This window comes from Montipora foliosa, chromosome 8 (assembly GCF_036669935.1).
Source record: "Montipora foliosa isolate CH-2021 chromosome 8, ASM3666993v2, whole genome shotgun sequence".
In the NCBI taxonomy this organism is placed as follows: domain Eukaryota; kingdom Metazoa; phylum Cnidaria; class Anthozoa; order Scleractinia; family Acroporidae; genus Montipora; species Montipora foliosa.
Window position 1 is genome coordinate 7,064,619 of NC_090876.1, and position 23,535 is coordinate 7,088,153.

Here is a 23,535-nt window from a genome sequence, read left to right on the forward strand (position 1 = left end):
CCTCGAACTCATTTGGACAATTTACGGCATTGCAGAGCTCATGGGTTGGAGCGGCCTGAAATTTTCAGGTGTCTTTAACAACCAATTCCTCAAATTGTCCAGTTAAGTGTGAGGAACTCTGCTATCTTTCGTCTATGGCCGCAGTTCAAATACACCTTTCTTTCAGAATGCCTTCAATTTTATAAGGGACGGAATCGGTATATATCAACACTCGGAACAGTTAATAAATGTGAATTAGTGTTTGTTATTTCTAGGGTTCAGTTGGTAATCAAGGAGCGCAAGGCGGGCGAGGCGCAAACGGTCCACCGGTGAGTCACAAACCCCAACAAGGATTACCAATAAACATGCTCCTCTTAAGGAGGCTCGAAGTAGTTTCTCCTTTTTTTCAAACTAATAAAGTTATTCTTTCCTTAGATACAGTTAGGGTAATCATATCAAGACGAAATTTGGAGAGGGTATTAAGCACCCATCATAGATTTCTCACATCACAATTTCCTCCAAAATAATGTAGCGCTAATATTCGTCAATGCGATTTGAAGGTTGTTTGAGATTCATATGTTAAAGGGATGGATGGTCACAATGGACAAAAACAAACTATTTTTAACGCTTGGTATTTGCGAATAGGACATTTTCATGATGACACCATTTGACTACTGTGACAAGTGCCCGAATCCTTCAGTTTTACTTGTTTCATGCTAATTGTTATTTTTACCCCACTGGGAATACAAAATTAAATAAGAAAAGAAAAAAAAAACACGACAGAATTCTGGTAGTTGTAGTCAAATGACGCCATCGTGAAGATGGCCGAGAACAATGATGATTAGTAAAATTACAATACTATCATTTTGGCTTTTTTAACTCCGAAATAATAATTCCCATATTTGTCCATTGGATTATTGTTGCTTGCTACGAGATTTATTTTCCCAGAAATCCGTGCTCTATACCAATCATTAAAGTGGAAGGTAATTGTGGTTTAGAATGTTCTTGTGATTGAAATTTCAGGGAATCGATGGTCTACCAGGAGCTAAAGGCAGACCAGGGGAGAGGGTAGGCTTTTTACTTAATCTATTTTTTAAAGGGGGCTCACAATAGGTGGTTTTCACGGCAAGAAAGCCCTTGTTTTCTGGTGATTTTACTAAATGGTGAATGACAGGAAAATGCCGCGTTCACAGCTCGTTTTCCTGTTTTTGAAAACGCGCGGAAAACTCGGTGTTCACTAGTGGTTAACAGAGGTAAAATAAGTTGTTCTTACCTAATTTTCCTGCACAAGGAAAACAGGTTTTAACAGTGTGTTTTCCAGGGACATTTTACCCCAGTTATCCGGAGCGAGAAAACGAGGCGTTCATTGTATGTTTTCCTGAAGTTGTAAACGTAATGAAAACATAGCATTCCACAATGGTTTTCCTACAGGAGCATTACACCGGAAAACATGCTATTTTGCTGATTGTTTTCCCCTGTTTTCCGGAGCATTCTAACATGGAATTTTTCAAGTGTTTTTTGGTTTGGGAAAACGTGGTGAAAACGCGATGTTCAACGTCCATTTTGCTACAGTAGTGTTTCACCGACAAACACCCTGTTTTCCTGAGTGTTTTACCCTGTTTTCTGTAGAATTCTAACACGGTATTTTGCAAGTGCTTTTCGAACTCAGGCTGACAAAATGCCGTCAAAATGTCAATTTTCCGATGAACGGGCGGCATGGTTGAGCACTTTCCAATTCCCATAGATCAAATGAGTGTTAACATGGTGTTGCAGAGAATTTTCCAATGAGAGCTAACGGCGTAGAAAATTCAGATGTTCCGCCAGCAAAGGTTTTAAATGAGTCATAAATTGAGATAACACGAATGACTGGAGAAGAGCGCCATATTACCCGACACAGGTCGCCAAAGCTTGGGTTTCGTAGCATCTACGCAAGTTTTACGTCACCTATGCCGTAGAGGAATTCAAGTTTCATTGGTACCGAATCTATAAACGACAACTCACTTTTTAACTTTCATGTCATCCGGTGTTTGATTTCAGTCGTGAAGTGGGCCGTGCGATAGCCTTGCCTGTTGCGCGTGCGCAAAATGTGATTAATTCCTTTGCAGCTAAACCACAATGAAAAGAGAGAGAGTCAAGACGCAAATATATAAGTTCTCCTTCAGATTGTCACAATAAGATCGGCCAGAGGGTACAAGGTTTGCATCAATACGCGGCAGCGTTCATGGGTTTGTGCTCGGTGCGAGTCCTCACATGCAACCGATCCCAGAATCTGTAATCTTACGTCCTGTCGAGACGCTAGGGCCCTTCTGCTGTCTTAAGCTTTGCAAATGGTGAGTTGCGCCTCCAATGTAGGCCTCTGAGAGAACACTAGGGCTGATTCTAGAGTTTTTGGTTTGATAACATTCTTTCATTTAAAAACATTTTTTTAATTTGTTCATATGTGCTTCCCTTGTCTGGGCAGAGAAAATTGTGCTTCGGAGAAACGGCTTATAAAGCTTGTTGGGCCGAGCGTTGTCACCGGCTTCTGCTGCTAGTAGACGGTGTCGATATCGAAAGCGTTACTGTTGGCAATGATAGTACACAGAAGGAAAAAAGAAAATTTATCCCTCGCTGGCTAAAAACGTACGGATGGCTCCGGTACGATTAAGGGAAAACACTTCATGTATTGTGATGTTTGCCCTAAGTAAAACAAGAATGCGCTCAACATGAACGAAGCCAATTTCTTAAGCCTCAGAGTCAATTTTGTAAACTATAAGGTATTGACTTCAAAGATGAAGCTGTATTATTATTATACGGAATGTCTCAAATGGGTTTAAGTGATCATTTTTAACGGAATAAATAAAATGAGTTAGTGGTTCATGATTCCGCTAAGATGTATGTGAGCTTTTTGGGTGGTATTTCTTAAGTACAAACTGTGCTTTGTTACTGGCTTTGTAAGAGATCGAGCACTCTTGTTGAGGGACATAACATAATGTGTTTATTCAAGATGCTGTGAAATGTAATCAGATACAAGGTACATCTTGAAAAGGAGAAACAAGAGGTTGTCCCTGTGACATTTTCCTTAAAAAAAAAAAAGGGACACATTGGTTTGGTCTGGGACTCATTACTTTTCATGGAGTGAGTGCCAGGGACTCACTCTGACAATTTCTAACAAAATCACTGCTATCTACACAATGTAGCATATTAAGTGCATATAAAGTCAGAAGTGATAATATGACCCAACTTTTTTAATTCTGCTGAAAAAAAAACAAAAAAACAAAAACATTGTCACTGCTGTGCCCTTAACTTAACATCATCATGAATTTTCACATAACTAACCAAGTAAAAGCATTTCATATTCCCTGTATATTTCAGAAGTACTGTTATTTTTTCGGTTCCTTTTTACCTGTTATTGACATCTGTAGTGGGGGATGGTGTTCTGATATTTTTAAAGGGAGGTAATTAAATATAACTTTGAGATAAGGTAAAAATAGTTGAAATAATTATACCAAATCAAACAATATAGAACTGTTTTATTAAAGTGCCCCTGTGACCAAAAAATCAATTCATGTTTTTCTTTGGATTTCAAAACTATGTTAACAAAACACTAAGTGATCCACGTTTTAAGCCTTGATTTCAAAAAGACACCTCTTTATTTTAAGTGTAATTTTCCTATTTAATGGTCCGCCATTACTAACATTATGTTCTTGAGAGAGCTGGATCGAGGAGAAAATGACATCAAAGGCTCACTAGTTTAAGAATGCAATACGTGTGTACGCCGCAGAATTAATGTACAGCACAGGGGTTTTGGGCTTTCAGACTTTTAAACTCACGCTTTGCATATATAATAAACTGTGTTCACACGCTGAAATTTTAAGCTAGTGAGCCTCTGACGTCACTTTTCCTTGGACCCAACCCTCTGAGGTCCAATCGGTCAGTTTTGAACGTGAGTAATGGCGGACCGTGAAATCCAAAACTTACACTCAAAGTAAACGGCCTTTGGATAAAAATCAAAGCTCAAAATTTTGCCAGTCAGGTGTTAAGCAAACACACTTTCAAAATCTGAAGGAAAAAACCAAGTGGTTTTTTTGATCACAGGGGCACTTAAAGTGCACAACAGCACCATAAAACCAAACATCTCTTCTTAATGAGTGGAGGCCAATGTTACATAAAAAATAATTAGATCAATTCCATTATTTACATTTTTCATGATGTCGAATCAGGCAATCTGGTTATGACTTTAAAGAAAAAGATAATCATAATAAATCATTAGCATCACCCAACTAGTGGACTAATGCAAATCCTGCATTTTAATTGGCTTCGCTACTAGAGGACTATTAGTAATAGTCCTCGAGTAACAAAAAGCATGATGCTTTCTTTTGTCAATACCTCATTCGGCTTCGCCTCATGGGCTATTGACCCGCGTACCCGTAGCCCTTGCGGGATACAAGTCTAATTGTTAAATAACTTACATGGTTCATGGTCCTAGTTTGTACAGTAATTGTCACATCCCATTTTAAATAAAATTCTAAAATAATGTAATAAAATAATTTTTACACACTACTTTGTCATTTTAGCTGATGACAGCCAGAGCAGTTTCTCTTTTACAAATTTGTTGTCCACAAGTACGAAGTGACTTTATCCTTTGAACTGGTATAAAAACAGGCTGGTCCAAAAACATCAATTTCTGTTCACCAAATGAGCCAAACTGGTTACTCCCAGAACATTTTCGTCCTCAAAGTATATTTCCTCCCCTCAACAACTGCAGTTGATTCTCTGGACTGGAATAAAAGAGGCTGGTCCAAACACTTCAAAAAAGGATGCACTGAATACCAGTTGACCCTCGCAATGAAAAATACCTATCGTCTCTCTTGGAAATGAGACTGTAATGATTTAACTTTCACGCAGTGGCGAAAAAATGAACGAATCTTTCTTGGTCGGAGTAGTGTGTGAAACTTCTCAAAAATTATTTGTTGTTACATGCAATATGTGAGACTTAGCAAGCCGCTGACAATCATTACCGTAGGTTTGAAGATTTTCCACCAATTATATTGATTGTTAGTAATAAATACAGTAATGGACCAATAAAAATCGCTATTATAGAATGCGTGTAGAGGAAACGTGCTTTACACAACACTTCGACTTCGCGATCGCTTTGATTGAATCCTGTAAGGGAAAATGTCAGTGAAAAGATCTTCGAATGCCTCTGAATTCCGTCAGGTCTTGAGTAGACTTAAAGAAGTCCAAGAGCAGTTGGAAAGATCTGATCAATCGAGTCTTGCGAGCAAATTGTCGGACATTAACAACTCCCTCACCATAGTAGATGGAAATCAGACGGAGTTTCCAGATACAGTTCTGCAAACCTTGGACCGGACTGACATACAGGATGGCTTCAGAGCTATGGAAGAGCGTATTTATTCACTGGAAGCCAAAATGAAAAGCCGGTAGAGAGTCGAGGGATCAACTGGAAGCGAAGTGGCGTTGACATCACCGAGCTCTGCGAGAAAAAGAAAAATATCTCGCCATCCTGATTTTTCGGTAAGAAACGTAGCGGAATAATTTTACCTTTTTACGCGTTGTGATTGTCAGTGTTAACCACAGAAGCTTGATTATTATTATTTTTTTTTTCGTGGAATGACTTCTGTGTAGACACATGCAAACGAATGTAAAATCTTGGGCCGTTTTCAAATTTCGTGCGCATTTTTATCACACCTTTTGATTGGTTGCTTCTGTTAAGCAGAGCTTTCCATAAGAGAATTCTAAATAAGTTGGTGATTCAATGGCTGTCACAGTGTGAAAACAATTTCTTTCTGCAAATATTGTCATTTGTATTTCTAGAACATTTTTGAAGGGTTAAATACCATGTAATACACTTGAGGAAAAGCAATAGAAACTTAAAAATACTACGTGATCTGTTGTGAGCTAGAGCTAGAGCTAAGTGAAATTCTTTTTTTGTTTCTACTGTTGATCACTAACAGCACTGCGTCCGTTCCAAGATGGATTAACCGGGACTTTCGTGGTGTACTGATAAGAAGTAAGTTCACAATTATAATACTGTCATTGTATAAGCATAAGGGGAAGGGCAGGCTTATTTTTTGACTGTTTTTAACTGACAGTCTGTGCATCATGGTGTACTGGAAAATTTGTCCAGATTTATGAATTGTGTTTTGAGTTTATATATTCTAATTTATCTGAGGAAAGACATAACATGTTTAAATAACTAATACACTTGATTGAGATCATCTTTAGGGTTCTGCAATCCACTAATACACACTTGGCAGATAAAGGAGTGGAAACTGGATAATAAGGGGATGGGTGGTACATAAATATGAAGCTTCTCACTAGGAAGTACCACATTTTTTCTCAATATTGATAATCCACATTACAAAATATTTTTGAGAATGGCACATAGGGCAAGTCTCTGTAGTTATCATATGCCTAATATGTTAAGTCCATGAAGTAGCAACAAAACAACAACAAGAAACAGAAGCAAAGTACTATTTGTTTTCTACTAGTTGGGGGTACATTGTATATTTGTATGTGATAATACTTCACCAGAAGTAGTAAATATTCCCTTAGTCAAGAACTAGTCAAGTTTAAATTTAAAATTGCTCTTTTTTGGTGAATGTGTGCAAATTGCAACTTAAGTGGTACCTGACAGTGGTCACATTGAATTTTTTTGTTGCATACTATAACTTATTATATACATGTAAATACCAATGAAATACCGTATGCTGTATGCTTTACAGGATTATACTGCTGAGTGTCTCTAGTTTTTTGTAGTCATTATTTAATAATTAAGTGTTAAGTATGGCCTGTTCAGTATTTAATTTTATAAATAATGTAGACTGTTTAATCTGGTCTCCTGTCCCCAAGTTTGTATACTTTATGGGTCAAACAATTATTCAAGGAGTACTTATTTATCCATTATATTATCTTGTGTGCTTGTAAATTAAGTAATCATAATTAGTTGTTTAAGTAGTATTGTAATAATTATAGGTAATGCCTTCATTTATTAATGTAAATTCTTCAAATTTTGTCTGCTGACCATATGCCATTTAAGCCCCCGGCTTTGGCTGCTCTCATGTACTAGAGTCTGATATGTAATAATAAAGTGGAATGAATGAAAACAAATACCAAGTGAGCTTTCGTGCAAAAACATGATATCTTCACACATGAAAAGATTACTGTTGCTGTAGTTACATATGAAAATTGGGCCTTTCAATGCCTTTTGTGAAATGATTTAGTATTTCATTGGTGTTTATATTATAATAAATAAAATGTTACATGGCTACTTGGAGATAAGAAATTCCTCTTCTCGTGTTGAAAAATATTTCACTTGTGTTGCTGCACTCACTCGTGAAATATTTTTCAACACTCGATGAGAAATATCATATCTCTGCGCGGCCATGTACGTTGTAATATCCTCCTATATATTATGTAGTAATATTTGTAGCCACAATGTTTAAGCTGTGATTAAACTTTTGATTTTTTAGATGCCATCTCTCAAACTTTGCCTCCAACAAAAAGAAGAGGAAACAGATGGACAATGATACATATGAGCAGTACCAGCAGGAGCAGAAAAGAAGGCAAAGAACCAAAAGGGTGAGATTTCACTTGCCTACTGTTTCAAAAATTTAAAGTAGACAGAGTAAAATAATGGTTAATGATAACCATCGTATCATGTCTTCATCCTTTTTGGAGGGCAAGAGGTCAATTCATAATCACTGTTGATTTTTCTAAAATACCAGTAATGATTTGGTGCATACACAATGTAGTAAAAGTAGTTTTATGTACACCAGCAGCTTGCTTGAGAAGTATTTTACGTTACATTCGGATTCCTTAGAATCAGAAAAGTATGGCCAGAAAAAAAAATCGGTTTCAATGCACAGTATGATCCTTCAGTTTTTCAGTTTTGAGAATGCTTGTTGTACACCAGTATGTTACTAACCCTAATCCTAACCCTAAACAACACAGGTAGTCATGATGGCTTTCACCACTAAGAACAATTCTCTCATACATTTCGTGTGGCTTTGTATTACCTCAGTCTTTATATAGACCAAAGTTTATTGACAAAATTTCTTTGTTCCACAGTAACTGGAGACGTTTGAAGCTCTGCATTCCTACCTGATTTCATCCAATGAATCAGATGAAGAGCAAGACACACTGGTTACAAGGCCTCTTGTCTGGAGAGCAGAGGAGGTATCCACTTTCCTTCATGGTTTGGACTTGTGCCGCAAAGAAAGACTGTCAAACCAGCAGAGGAGGCAGTGTGTAAACAGGAGGGTTGGCCCTTCCAGCAACAGAAGACATAATGAAGTCCCAGAGAAACTTTTCTGGGCCATTAAGTTGTAAATATTTTTTCTAAAGTCTGTATTTTTATCAAGGATGATATTAGGTTGCTTTCAATTGGGAAATCCAGATTTAGATCTTAAAATCTGGATCTTTCGGATTTCCAATCCAACACAAAATAAAACAGATTTTGTCACGGATTTCAATTGTGGGAAATCATTGTCGGGATCAATTAGTGAGATCTGTGACAAAATCTTTTTCAAATTTTGTGTTCGATTGGAAATCCGAAGATCCAGATTTTAAGATCAAAATCCGGATTTTGCAATCGAACGCACCCTCAGTCATCACTGTGACACTAATCAAACTAGGCTGCACCTATGAGTCCACAGCAAATTGAATTAATGGCGTTGTGTTGTGTTTACTACCTGGGACTGTGTAATAATTATACAATCCCACATAGAGACTAATATGTTTAGGCATTTTGGTACAGTACAATTATATTGAGGTTACACTGTTCTGTGCCTTTTTGTTCTTTTGTCGTGCAGTTCACACATTCAAACATTTGGCTGACATCCTTGTTCATTTTTTTTTACTTTCATGATAAAAATGATAAAATGTATATGCAGGGTACAGTATTTGTACCAGTGATATGAAAACATCTCCATATAATTTGTTACTTAATATCTTAAGCTAGCTTGCACCAAGAAAACACTATCATGTGTTAAAAGAGTGTAGCTATCAATTTGTATATAGTATAAATAAATGTTTTGGTATTGTTGTACATAATAGAAATAGGCAAGTGCCTGTTTGAGTCATTGATAATAAAACAGTGTAAGGTATACATGTATCTCATATTTTATTTCTGGGACATAATCAGGGAGGGAGTCAAGTCCTTCTGCCAACAACATTGAATCATTTGAATTTCATTGTGAAAGTAGAGTCACAGCTACGAACTCAGAGTAAATGAAAACGTAAATACAGCCAAATTTGTAAGCTACGCCACCCAACTGATTTTAAAGTGCATGTAAAATATCAGCGAAAAGGAGAAGCCGCAAATGCAGAAAAGGCAGGAAAGTAGGTGCATTTGTGTGACAACACCGCGTTTTCCCTCAAGGCAAACACCTTGGTTTTAAGCATTAATCAACTAGTGAACGCAGAAGAACAAGCGGTTTTTTGGCGTTCTCCGCGCATTCACTGTTCGCGAAAATGCAAGAAAACTCGCTGAAAACTCCACTGAAAGCGTTGTTTTGAAACTGGAAAACACCAGTAAACAATGGAAAACAACCTGTTTAGCGTGCGTTAACCGCCCGGTGAACACCAGGACAATGAGAGAAAACTCCGAGTAAACTCCAGTTAACACGCTGTTTTGCGACTGGAAAACGCCGGTAAAACAACTGGAAACAATCTGTTTTCACAACGTTAACCGCGCGGTGAACACCAGGACAATGCGAGAAAACTCCGAGTAAACTCCAGTTAACACGCTGTTTTGCGACTGGAAAACGCCGGTAAAACAACGAAAAACAATCTGTTTTCAAAGCGTTAACCAGGCGGTAAACACCTGGAAAACGGCTTGTTTTCCTGTTGTTCACCCTAATGGAAAACTGTCGGATAATGGAACGAAAACTCGAGTTCACCGGCTGGAAAACAAACAGAAAACCTCGGATTTTACGATCGGAAAACGCAAGCAAATGTTCGAAAAATGCCGCATTTTGCAATATTCACCGATCGTTTTCCTAGCGGGTGAACGCTACTTTTTTTGCCGTGTTTCACGTGACGTCATCGCCGCCATGTTGTTGATGGACGAAAACAAAAGATCTCTCATTAGCTCTTTTTGTTCGTCCACCAGCAATTGTACATTGCATCATTGTTATCTGTGTCTCGATAGATTGGTTGAAAACCATCTATAAGGAGTGTTGGCATGTTTTGGTCAAGTGGAGATGTTGCAGGTAAAATCCGTTATCAGGTTGAGGCCGTTTTTACCTAGGTTATTAAATTGGTGATCCGTATTTTACCTAGGTTGAATACGCACTCAGATGAATTGAAGAAACCTTTTTTCGCGGCTAAATTAAGCCTAGAGGAAAAATAGGGTCAGGTTAGGATTAGGTTTGGATATTGTACATGGATATCAAATGACTTATTATACAACAGTAAATAATGAAAAGAACTGTGTTGGGTTGAGCTTGTTCGTCGTTCTAGTGTAGTGGTGAAGACACAGGGCTATAGATCGGGAGGGTCCGAGTTCGAATACCGGTAAGTGCATAGCAAAGTTCTTTGTTCATTTACCATGTTATAGTGTTAAGACTGAATGGATACGTGTATGCATACAGACATTGATAAGATGATACGAAGCATTAAGAAGATGAGTTGATATGCATACGACAGAGCTGTAGGGAAGGAAAAAGTGTTTCAGTCCTTTTGCCTTTTGGAAGGGGGGGGGGGGGGGGGGGGGAGGGGGTTGATAGCTGCTTTAAACCAGGGAGAGTGATTATTCAACCGAGGAAAAATGAGGATCACCAGTTTAACCTAGGTAAGAACGGATTCAACCTGAGACCGGATTTTGACCGACAACATACACGTTGTTTTTAGTTTTTGGCAAGAACTGATGATGAGAGAGAACACATCCAACATACATGTGCATGTGCCTCTTACAGCGCCCTTTTTTTTTTTTCAAGCTAAATTTAGCCCGTGGTCAAGATGCGCGGGGGTTTTAAGGAAGACCCCTGATTGGTTAGTTGTGATTACGTCATTCAAATTCGAAACCAAAATGGCGCGAAGCTTAAAGTAGATTGGAAAAAAAACTATTATGGGGCATGGGAATATGTTCTCTCCCCTCTGCCTCTATTGTTTTCGGTTCTTGGCCATTGACACATCGTCATCTTCAGCCCTCTTCGCTCCTAATCTCCTAATGTAGCCCTACTGAATCAACATGAGAGGCGAAGAATGACGTCTAAATCGCTTTGACGTCTCAAAAAAAAAAAGTTGAAAGAGAAACAACAATCGTACTGCACCTGCGGCAGTTTTTTTGTTGTCATCTGAGAAACAAAGCCATTTGTTTGGATGATTGTTTCTTTCTGTTATTAAGGGGGCGAAATAGTCATGCATTGCAGGCTACGTAAAATATGTTTATCACTGAAAGGTGATCAAAGTTTTGCAGACAATATTAGTGAGTCGTTTTGATGATTTAACGCTGATTCATTGTTAGAAGGTTGCCTGGATACGCCTAGTAACGCCCATTACTTTGCTTTAATTAAGGGACATCCGGGACCTCCTGGTCCGCGTGGACGGATTGGAGCGAAAGGAAATCAGGTGCTCTATGACGTAGCATTTAAATAGATCATAACAACACATCCCCTTCACTTGCAAGAAGTCTTTGTTTCGTCTGCCCAAGCTTATAAAAACATAGATAATAAATAAACTTAGGTTATCAGCTGCAGACTTCTTAACTAAAATAACTGAACAGACCGTTTTCGAGTTACTCTCGTGCGAGCCCTGAACCAAGACCCTCATGCGCTTTGTACAGCTGTTAGTGTTTATATCAGTGAAATGGTTTAAACACATATATTCTCAAGGTAACATTTGTACAAAAGGCTTTCGATTTAATTTTTGAAAGCTAATTCTAACTTACCGTAATGCCCTAAGGACCACGTTCAGCCTATCCCTTGCACTCCACTCTAGGCCGCCGTTTGGTTTAGATCTAGCGACCCGCCCTCCCACCCCGTGAGGAAACCGGGTTTCTTTTTAAAGTGCCTGCCCCAGAGTCTTCGTCTGGTTTGAGCTTGTCCCAAGCCAGAGCGATTTCCTGTACCTTTACATTTTCATGAATAACAATACCCAGGGCAGAATATTATACTATATTGCAGCTTTCTTAAAATTCGTGAATTTTTAAGAGATTTCAAAGTAAAATTCGGAGATATAGTTCATTTTAAAGTGAAATTTAAATGGCTTAAAATGATTTTGCTGTATAACAATTTAGGGCCGCAGAGGACAGATTGGTCTGTCCGGGTTGACTGGACCACACGGAAAAAGGGTAAGTCGTGATATGATAAATAAATGGTCGTTTGCCAACACGCCACCTTGCGTTGTACGAATTACCACACAAGTGAGTGTAAGAACGTTTCAAAACACGAATTGATAAACTTAAATTGACCTCCGTACGAGAGAACTGATTTGCGATCTAATGACGGAATCGAGCGTCAGCCCTTCACCGGTCAAAGCAAATGGTAATTCCCGGTAACTCGAATAGTCGTTTAATTAAATATAGCAAACAGTGAGTTTTTTTTCCCTCCAGGGCTCTAGGGGACGCCGAGGACAGCGGGGGTTACCTGGCGAAATTGGACAAAAGGTGAAGGTTTGAGGTTTAAGTGAGGTTCCAGCACTTGGCTAAGTAGCCTGACTTCTGGATGTTATACATAATTGTGGTCTCATTCACACAGAAGCCCTTCAAGCTAATCCTGCCAAGCCGACCACATGCTGGAAAGGTCAGACCACAACACCGGGAACTCTGTACCCTATTCTTTTCGAATAGTGTGTGGGATCTTTAACGTCCCACAGAGTTAATGAACAAGGGCTGTGAGACGGGACGTGACCTCCGGCTTACCGTCCTTATCCAAGAAGACTAGAAAGTCTCACCATTTGCAGATGTAGTTACAAAGTCAACACCTTCTCCTCAGTTTCAAGACTCTGATTCGAACCCGCGACCTCCGGCATGGAAGTCCAGTGCACTCTTGATTGAGCCAACTGGTCGGCGGTGTAGAGATACATTAGGGAGCTTACGAAACGAGGACGACGACGGCTACGAGGACTTCATTTCAACTTCATACAAGTTCGCGTTATTCATATCACTACGAAGCTATTTCATGTAGTTTCGCGTTAAAAATGTGTAGTAACTGTCGAGGAATTAAACTTGTATGAGTGGGTTGGAAGCGTAGAAAGAGAACTGAAAATTCAATGTCATGTGCTAACGTCCTCCATAGAACCTTGAATTTGGTCATTTCACGTCGTTATTTAGGAGATGACGGCAAAGAAATGTACCAAAATGTAGAACGCACGTGCAGAGCGTGCAGAGCCATTGTTTTTGCTCACTAAACTTATTGTTTTGTAGCGTCGTCGTTGCCGTCGGAGTTGTCGTTTCGTAAGCTCCCTATTATTAATATGAGGACTTTACTCTTAAAATTCTAGCTTATACAATGTTATTAGCTAGAGGTTAACATTTCCCTTCGTTGTAACAGGGACCTGAAGGAGTGGCAGGGTTTCCTGGAGCGCTTGGTTTAGCAGGACAAAAGGTAAATAAGGAAGAAGCGATCCTCGCATTTATCTGGTCAGTTTAAACAATTGTCTCAGTCTTACAGACACCTGAAAGAGGCCATTTTCGAAATATTAATATTCAGCTTGATAGCGAGGCAAGGAGGACAAAAACAATGGAAAGACGTTGCGATGCAGAGGCCATGCTATGCCAACAGAGTCATTAAGCCACTCGGTTGGGAGGCCGTCAATAAGTTGGGCCCATGTGTTCTCGTGATAGCGGGCACGATGAAATAAATGCATCTATTGGAAGTGTTGGTTATTATATAGACGTAATTCCAAGGGTTAGACGTGGGTGACCGTGAAGTTAACGTGCAACTAAAACAGAGTATCTTTAAAGACTGAGCTTCACAAACAACTTGGTAGACTATTGACTACCCTACGCTCAAATGCGTATTTCGTACAATTACACACCTGTACGTATCATATAGAAGATAAAATGACTGCAGGGGTCAAATATATGGCTTAACGCCCTGTTAACAGATCAGAAGAAACCGAGATCCGACAGTAAGAAAGGGATCTGTGACATATGGTTGAGGGGCCGACATATCTCTCCCTCTCTGTCCGAAAGCTGTTGTAGCTGTATAAGCGATCCGCGGGTCGAAATCTCGGGGTGCATCGTCGTGGTACGACGCTCTAGCAACGCGTCCGGATGTATTTGAAGCATTTGGTCTGCGCATGCGCTAATTTTCCAGGCTACTAGTGATTACTTTGCGTGAATCACAATTACTGTGAAGGGAAGTAAAGTGAAGTGAAGCTATTAGTCTCCCCCCCCCCCCCCTCCCCCGCCCTGGGGCTTTTCCGGACTAATTTATAATGCTTTTTGTTGGGGACTTTGGCCAGACTGCTTGTTACGCAGTGTATAATTTATTTAGGAAGTGAAAGATGCCCCTAACGAGATTAGGTCAGACCACCACACCAGGGACAACGTCCCCTACTCTTTTCGAGAAGGTAGTGGGTTCTTTAACGTCCCATACTATTTGGTTTCCAACAAGGACTATGAGACGGGACCTCCGGTTTACAGTCCGAGAAGAAAGCCTAACCATTTGCGGGTGTAATTACGAAGGGAGCACTTTCTCATCAGTTATTTACAGATACTGAGCGTTGGTCCACCCGGAGTCGAACTCTCGACCTCACCGAGGTGGATACCTGTCGAGGATACCTTCCTAATACTTAATTACATTGAAAGTGCCTTTCCGGGACGGTTCCATTTTTTGTTTTGTGTTGATTGGTTGTATCATTGGTGTTATTATAAGGGCCATGAAGGATTGCCTGGGGTGGAAGGAAATCCTGGAGTGAAAGGTGATCAGGTAAAGTGCAAACTTTTGTCCCAGCCTTAAATGCCTTCGATCTTTCCTGATTTGTAGTATAAATTCGCAGGGATGGGTTGTTTCAGCAACCATTTCCTTACAAGCTTCGAAGCTTTAATAGCTAGTGTATCCAAAAGTTGTGAAATTTTTCAATTGTCTAGGGAGACGCTGGTGACGTTGGGAAACCTGGAAAGCAAGGAGTGCAGGTACGCGCATTTCGATCTTTTAGAAAATAGTAAACTTTTGGCTATTGTTGGTGAAATCCTTTTTCGCTCCTGACCAAAACGTAAAATTACAATCGAACTTCATCTTGCAGGTAAGTCTCGTTTAACTTTTAGATTAACTTTATTAAGGGCAACTAGAAACTTATCAAGTCTGAAGTTAAAGAAGCTACTTTTTGACATCTGAATCAAAGCGAGTGGGGTTGAAAGACTTGGGACGCTGGAAAATTACAGGGACGAAAAAACGGAATAGCGAATCTCAACTGGACGATACGTCCCTCTAACTTTAAAGGGAATGATGGGAAAGTAAAACCGTTTTCGAAACCGATATGGTTCGAGTAAGGGTAGCTCATAAGATTAACGTGTAAAACGCCAAGAAGTACTTGTCTTTACCGGCGAGTGTGTACAAGTTAGACGTTGACATAATTTTGTATTGCGTCAATATAATAGGGATCACGTGGACAACCAGGAAAGCCTGGGGCTGCTGGAATAAAGGGGCAACAGGTCAGTTGTTTTGCTTTAATTTTCTTATTATAACAAATATATATAACAAGCACGACAACGTGTTCACAAACTTCGTTATCAAGTCAGTACTTTCTTTATCAGAGTTAAAAGTATTATTGCTTCTTTTCTTGTTCACTCCCGCTTAAAATTCTCTCATTCCCTCACTTTTTCAATACAAAAACTTGATTCTCTTTGTTTAAAGTTAATTTTTAACTTGTGTACGTTTTCAGGGTTTTTCTGGCGAGGATGGTAGACCAGGAAGAGCAGGTGATCCGGTAAGCTCACCTATGCCGGACTGAATTCTACACATCCAATTATAACAAACTCATCGTTTTTGAAACCCTTTGCTCACTCATACTAGCAATTTAAGGATTTACTCTAAGGAGAAATGCGTTTTATATGTGTTGGCGCGGGGATCACATTGTTGGACAAGTTATCATTTTTTGAACCCTGTGTAAAACAGGCAACGACTTTCCGCGGACCGAAAAAGGTTTAATAATGATCTCATAGCGAGAGGAAATCGAATGCTGCTTGTTTTTGGTTCACCGAGAAAACTTAAAAGAGGTTGTTAGCATGGAAGACTTGAATTTTTAAGACCTTTCAAGGGTAAAACGACACCTGCCACTCGGCATGGCCATGTTTTGGATAGCCCGCTTTGCTGTCCGATTTATTTTCCTATAGTTACAGTTTTTTTCGCTCCGTTTCCCGGGTAGTCTTGTCCAAGGGTGGGACTTGAAAATATTTAGCAGAGAAGGGTAACTTTTTTTATAATATACTTTCTTAGGGGACAACTGGATCACCCGGGCTTCTCGGATTACAAGGTGCTACGGGAATGAAGGTAAAGACTCAAGTGATAAAATATAGGGTTATTTTAAAGAGAAGGGGTAAATGTATCTAAGTCTTTTTCCTTTGTTATTCCAGGGATTAGAAGGGAGAGACGGGGCATCTGGAAATGTGGGAATTAGAGGAACAAAGGTACGACGATGTAACGTTCGAATTATGCCTTCTCGCTATCAGAATTCTTCGTCTTCATTTCTATTTTTATGACAAAATGAGTGAATGCATTTATTAACAGGGTGACAAGGGACAGAAAGGACTTTTAGGTCCCCCAGGAAGAACAGGACGAGCTGTAAGCGAACGCAAATAAATTAGATTTGTCTAGTTCAAGAAGTACTTTGCAATTTTAACCTCTTGAAATCCCGTAATCGTATTTTTCTTTTGTTAGAATTTTGTCTTTTATATAAAAGTACAGTCGTGAGTAACGTAACTGTTTTACTTGTATAATTCCAGGGCTATCCAGGAGAGCAAGGTTCCATGGGTCCCCCTGGGCGTCAAGGACAAGTGGTACTTACTTTATACATTTTTTTGAGAACGTTCCTTATAATAAAGTTCAGGCTGAGGTGAACCAGGATTTTAAGAGCTTATTAAGAACATACCCACACTGAGAGTGAGTTAAGAGCGTCTTTATTTTGCTCAATTTGTTGTTGTTGTTGTTTTTGTTAGTAGTTTAAAGTGGCTGCCCCTGTGACCAAAAAATAATTCTTTTTTTCTTTGGATTTCAAAACTATGTTAACTAGACACTAAGCGACCAAAGTTTTAAGCCTTGATTTTAAAAAGACACCTGTTTATTTTAACAGGGATTTTCTTATTTAATGCTCCGCCATTACTAACTTAAAGTACTTGGGAGAGCTGGTTCGAAGAGAAAATGACGTCAAAGGCTCACTAGTTGAAGAATGCAATGCGTGTGTACGCCGCAGAACTAATATGCAGCACGGGAGTTTTGGGCTTTCAGACTTTTAAGCTAGTGAACCTTTGACGTCACTTTTCCCTAGATCCAATCCTCTGAGGTCCAATCAGTCAGTTTTGAACGCGAGTAATGGCGGACCGTGAAATATAAAACTTGACTTAAAGTAAACGGCCTTTGGACAAAAATTAAAGCTCAAAATTTTGCCAGTCAGGTATTAGACAAACATACTTTATAAATCTGACGAAAAAAAGGAGGTGATTTTTTTTTAATCACGGGCACTTTAAATAAAGGTAAAAGAAGTGTAAAACTGTAGCGTAAGAGGACACTGAATGAACTAAAATACTTCCTACTGCATGATACACTGACTAAACAACTCAGTTTCTAGTCGAACATAGTATACCACCCAACTTTATAAGAACCTGTTAAGGAAGGTGCCTACTAATTCAAGGTATTTTTGCACGGTTTACTGACTATGCGGGAAAAGCAGATCTTAACAAGTGTTATTGAAATCCAAAACGAAAATTGGGAGTAACCACACATTTTTCAAAGATATTTAATCAACAATATTTGTAAAAAGCTTTAAAGTACAAAGCTATATATGGCGTTCTTTTCCAAATTGAAGCTTAATTATATCTGAAAAATGCGTGGTTACCCCAATTTTCTTTTTGGATACCAAGAGCACTTACTAAGTTCTGCTTTCTCCGCATACTTTTAAACCGCGCAAAAATACCCTTGCATTAGTAAGCTCCACCAATAGGAAACTTCAATATCTTGAGATGCGCAGAACGTATGCGCAATAACAATAGTAGGCACCGTCCTTAAGAACGTTTTTTCATGCTCAAATCGCAAAAAATATATATATATATATGAGAACGTTCGGCTTCAGTCCCCAAATTAGACGTTCTCGTGTATATAAAGTGTATTGTCATTTTTGCTGTTAAAGAGTATCGTCTCTTGCATAATATTGTTTCAATTAAAGCTAAGTAAATTAATTATTCTTGCTGATTATCAACGCGTGCGATTATCTTAGGGTCCACCGGGAGCTCAAGGACCAACGGGGTTTGCAGGACGGAGCGGCCGGCGTGTAAGTGAGACCTCGATATTACATATGTTGTATTTAGGGCGAGTTCGATTGAACCTATTCCGGAATAAGAATACGTGGAGTGATGATTAAAACGGTATGTTTGGCGCGTTTCGAAGGAGCAAGGATAACAAAAATATGTTTAAAATAGCATTTTCGCAGATATTTGACAATTTTAATGTGAATCTCCGTAAAAACGAATGATTTCTAACTTATATTCCATGTATTCCTATTCCGAAATACGGTCAATCGAACACACCCTTAAATGAAAGCCAAGAAAGTTCTTCTTTCATTGTTAGACCTTGGATTTGTTTTGTTATTAGGGACTCAGGGGAGAGCATGGAAAGAACGGAAAGCCAGGTCTTGTGGTAAGCTATTGTAGTTCGACATGCATGCACTCTGCTCAATTTTTTTCAATGCCACTTTAATTTCACCGACTCGTTGGATGAACATGGATCGAAAAAATGTCAAAAAGAAACTAAAGGAAAGATTTTGAGACGCTTAACCGTATCTAAACTATTTAAACAGGGTGAGCGCGGACCAACTGGAACGATCGGACTTCTTGGACCACCGGCAAGTGCCACTTCATATATATAATAGGGAGCTTGAGCTACGACAACGGCGACGGCAACGAGAACGTCACAAATTTGCATATTTAGTGGGCCAAAACAATAGCGTTGCACGTCTTGCACGTGCGTTTTTCACTTTTGTCCATTTCTTTGCCGTCGTCAGCAAAACAACAACGTGAAATAGCCAAATTTGAGGTTTTATGAAGAACGTCAGCACTTGAGGATAAATTTTCATTTTCTCCCCTAAATTAACCGCCAGTGTCATTTTTGAGGAACTACCACACCCTTGTCATATTAAAAGGGTTGAAGTAGTCATGAAGTGATTACAACAACGTGAATTTATGTTTTGAGATGACGTTCTCGTTGACGTCGCCGTCGCTGTCGTCGTTGCTTAAGCTCCTATTAGGGAGCTTACGAAACGAGCACGACGACAGCTACGAGGACGTCATTTAAAAAAACAAGTTCGCGTTATTCATATCACTACGAAACTATTTCATGTCGTTTCGCGTTAAAAATGTGTAATAACTGTCGTTAAATTATACTGATATGAGTAGGTTGGAAGTGTAGAGAGAGAACTGAAAATTCATCGTCATGTGCTAACGTCCTCCACAGAACCTTGAATTTGGTCATTTCGCGTCGTCATTTAGGAGATGACGGCAAAGAAATGTACCAAAATGTAAAACGCACGTTCAGAGCGTGCAGAGCCATTGTTTTTGCTCACTAAACCTATTGTTTTGTAGCGTTGTCGTTGCCGTCGGCGTCGTCGTTTCGTAAGCTCCCTAATATCTCTTGTATCGTGCGTGCGTTCTCTGCTGAGGGCTAACTAATATACATGTTTTCAAACAATCTTTCAAAAAGGGTCCTAGTGGTCGTGTTGGTAAAAGGGGAGCTGACGGAGAAGATGGACAAGTGGTAAGGAAATATAATGTAACATCAGGTGTTATGATACAAAACTGTGACTCTTCTTCGTCTTACTCCCTTTATTTAGCTAACGATATTCAAACCATCGGATCAGCTGATGTTTTAAAACATTTAGCCTTCGTTAACCTTGCTAACGATTGGGTAGTCTAGAGCTGTAAGCACGCGACGTGCAGCAATTCAATCTTGGTATAATTATGGTAGGGAAAACAAAACCAACCTTTCTCTCTAATGTCTACCAGGGTCCTCCAGGAGAACATGGACGAGTTGGACGACATGGAAGGCCGGGTTTAAGGGTAAGTGTACCAAAGAAATATTAGAGTCACCGGAAGCGGACCAATCGAGTCATGGTCCTTTGTCTGTTCAGGGGCGGATCTAGGGGGAGGGTGCATGGGGTGTGCACTCCCCCGCCCCCCTACCCTGAGAAAACCTGCGGCTTCCAAATGCAACTGGTATTCTGCCAAAAAAAAGAAAAAGAAAAAAAGGGCCCACGCAAGGGCACGCCATTCCTTAGTGGTGCATCCCCTCCTGACAAAAATCCTGGGTCCGCCCCTGCTGTTACACAGTAAAATAGCGACTTCAAAATTCACGTTCTCTTCGATCTGCTGATTTTCAAGCAAACGAATGATACAGTAAAAGTTGATTGATAGATTTGCCTTCTATCTGCAGGGATTAAGAGGGATGCGTGGAAGAAAGGGACGCTTAGGAACGAAAGGAGAAAAGGTAAAATGAAACGAGAGTTAGAAGGATCGTTGCAGTTAGATAAGCACTTAAGAAGTTGCCAGTAGGTCTGAAAAAATCTAGAGTTGAACGGGACTCGAACCCATGACTATGAGGTTGCGATTGCGCATGCTTATTCCTTAATGGCCGCGATTTTAGTGTTCTTTTGTTTGCTTGCAAATTTAGCCCATGTTCCCTCGTTCTTAAACTAAAAATTTAAAAGAATATTCAACCTTAAACGAGGCATCAAGGGGTAATTTGCAAGGCAACAAAAGAATACTAAAATTGTAGCCATTTTGGAATGAGGTTCATGGGCTATCAAACCAGCGAGTCCAAGTTACATGCCTTAGGACGGTGCCTACTATTGTCATTTCGCATGCGTTCTGCGCATCTGGAGAAACTCGGGTTTCCTATGGTTGGTGCTTATTAAGGACGGTGCCTACTATTGTTATTGCGCATACGTTCTGCGCATCTCCAGATACTCGGATTTCCTATCGCCGATGCTTACTAATACGAGGATATTTTTGCGCAGTTTAAAACTATCAGGAGAAAGTACATCTTAGTAAGTACTCTTGGTATCCAAAATTATAATTGGGGGTAACCATGCATTTTTGAGAGATGCTTAAGCTTCAATTTGAGAAAGAACGCCATACATTGCTTTGTATTTTAAAGCTTTTACAAATATTATTCATGAATTATCTTTGAAAAATGCGTGGTTACCCCGAATTTTCTTTTTGGATTTCAATAACACTTGTTAAGATCTACATTTCCAGCATAATCACACACCGGGGCAAAAATATCTTTAATTAATAGGCGCCGTTCTTAATGCAGGGATATTTTTGCGCGCTTTAAAACTGTGCGGAGAAAACAGAACTTAGCAAGTGCTCTTGGTATCCAAAAACAAAATTGGGGGAAACCATGCATTTTTTATAGACAATTAAGCTTCAATTTGGAAAAGAACGCTATACATTTCTCTGTATCTTTGAAAAATGCGTGGTTACCCCAAAATTTCAATTTCAATAACACTTGTTTTTCCCCCATTTTCGCAAAGCCCGCAAAAATACCTTTGAATTAGTAGGCACCGTCCTTAAAGAGGTGAATGAAATAGACATGTCCAACGTGTGAAAAGAGATCAAATGTTTCGGCAAAGGGCAAAAGTGGCTAAAGTACAGATAAGCAAACCTGGAGTCTCACCCCTAGCCATCTAACAAACAAAAATGTGAAAATTTGCATTGATTTCTCATACAGGGTGGTGTTGGATTTGTCGGATTGCCAGGCAGGAACGGTAAAGACGGAACACCGGTGTGTAACGGGGTCCACTGTCCGTTTATCGCTTTACCTTCGAATTAAGCCCGACAGCATTTTTGTAATATTCTCTTGATTTTCTCGCATTTCAAAGGGTGACGATGGACGACCAGGTTCTATTGGACAACCAGGAATACGAGGACCAAAGGTTAGGGACTATATGCTACTCTGCATACTGCCAGTCTAACATTATTTATTCAAAAAATTCTTTTTTATCAAAGAAAGTTGATAAAGGCAAATTAACTACCATAAAATAGATTTGCCAGCTGGCGAAGTACATTTTGAGCGTCAGCCCTTCTTCAGAGCGGGCATTTGCGGGTTGTTAGTGGTTAATATAGGTGATAGAGGAGCTATCCCATCGGTGGAACCTTTGGTGATCACATGATACATGAACAAATTAATTGAACGAAAAGAGGTTATTCGTTCCGTAAGGATTAAGACTGCATTGTAGTACCATTATTTCTATTTTTATTATTGCAACATGATGTGAAATGCTCCCAAAAACGGAGACAAAGGATGCAAACACTTCAAAAGTAATACTTATAATTCATATTATTCAACAGGGTAAAGACGGCAATGATGGAAATCCTGGGCTCCCAGGAAAGCAAGGAGATGAGGTGAGCATTATCTACAAACCCCTTTTTTATCACCTTAAGGGTCCACTGACGTATTTTTTGGGGTGCGTTGCTAAGGATGTAATGTTAAGTAATTTGAGAGAATTTGGCATTATTTTGATCAGTTTCCAGCTTTTGTAAGCCAATGACCCTAAATATGACGTCATCATGCCACGCCTATGGTCACGTAACCAATAAAAAAAACCTCTAAATTTGTCCCCGTGCTACGCAATTTGGTTATTTAATCGATGGTTTGATAATTTGTATTTGTTTTTGCATCCACCCAGCATGGTTTTGAAAATTGTTCTTTTTAAAGACATAAACGATACTGAAATACCCATAACTTTTTCAAAAAAGATGATTTTAAAAAATCAATGCTTAGCTATATTCAGTATTTGGGGGTGAAACGTGCCATGTAAAAAAAAATTAATTCAATTTAAAGATCGCTGGAAATTTAGCTTTTTCTCAAAACCGGAAGTCAGTTCGTTCACGCATGCGCAATTGATCTGAGAACGAGGGCGAGGAAAGCCTTCGATGCAAACAACAGTTCGTGTGGTGACTTTTGCTTGTGAGTGGGTTTTCTTGTCAGCTCATAATATGATTACGCCAGTTACCGGAAGTGACATTTCACTTCCTTAGCAACGAGTGAAAAATCCATTGGTGGGCCCTTAAGCCTGCAAAAAACGACTCGCAGTATACGTAGCCAGTGACAAAGCCAGAGACCTACTTAAAAAATTTACGCCCATTTTTTTGAAGGGTATACAAGGGTTACCAGGAACTCCCGGGATCCCCGGATTGACAGGACCAACAGTAAGTTATTGTAACGAATCTTTGCTGACGTCATTGTTTACATTTTTGTTTCGTTAACATACGATTTTGCGCCCAGAAGGCATCTTGCTTTTTACAAATTTACTTCAAAAGGTAAATCAACTTGTTAAACTTTGTAAAATCTCCAATTTTAAGCGTTTTAGCTTTCATACCGAGCAAGTTATTAT

General features: G+C 39.4%; 1 protein-coding gene and 1 long non-coding RNA gene across 2 annotated transcripts in view; both read left to right on the forward strand.

Annotated features, from left to right (window-relative positions):
* The window catches only part of LOC137967927 (collagen alpha-2(I) chain-like), a 98,240-nt gene that overhangs the window by 54,971 nt on the left and 19,734 nt on the right, over positions 1-23,535 (forward strand). The window contains exons 33-56 of the mRNA XM_068814528.1: positions 255-308; positions 1,003-1,047; positions 11,503-11,556; positions 12,224-12,277; positions 12,539-12,592; positions 13,479-13,532; positions 14,808-14,861; positions 15,023-15,067; positions 15,533-15,586; positions 15,817-15,861; positions 16,371-16,424; positions 16,508-16,561; positions 16,662-16,715; positions 16,877-16,930; positions 18,364-18,417; positions 18,738-18,782; positions 18,943-18,987; positions 19,842-19,895; positions 20,144-20,197; positions 20,571-20,624; positions 21,870-21,923; positions 22,021-22,074; positions 22,490-22,543; positions 23,297-23,350. Coding sequence (XP_068670629.1) covers positions 255-308; positions 1,003-1,047; positions 11,503-11,556; positions 12,224-12,277; positions 12,539-12,592; positions 13,479-13,532; positions 14,808-14,861; positions 15,023-15,067; positions 15,533-15,586; positions 15,817-15,861; positions 16,371-16,424; positions 16,508-16,561; positions 16,662-16,715; positions 16,877-16,930; positions 18,364-18,417; positions 18,738-18,782; positions 18,943-18,987; positions 19,842-19,895; positions 20,144-20,197; positions 20,571-20,624; positions 21,870-21,923; positions 22,021-22,074; positions 22,490-22,543; positions 23,297-23,350 — 1,251 coding nt within the window. The remainder of the gene's footprint in view (positions 1-254; positions 309-1,002; positions 1,048-11,502; positions 11,557-12,223; positions 12,278-12,538; positions 12,593-13,478; positions 13,533-14,807; positions 14,862-15,022; positions 15,068-15,532; positions 15,587-15,816; positions 15,862-16,370; positions 16,425-16,507; positions 16,562-16,661; positions 16,716-16,876; positions 16,931-18,363; positions 18,418-18,737; positions 18,783-18,942; positions 18,988-19,841; positions 19,896-20,143; positions 20,198-20,570; positions 20,625-21,869; positions 21,924-22,020; positions 22,075-22,489; positions 22,544-23,296; positions 23,351-23,535) is intronic.
* On the forward strand, positions 5,079-9,091 carry LOC137967948 (uncharacterized). Its single transcript, XR_011116603.1, has 4 exons — positions 5,079-5,496; positions 5,937-5,992; positions 7,455-7,563; positions 8,053-9,091. It is a non-coding gene; the product is annotated as an uncharacterized lncRNA (long non-coding RNA).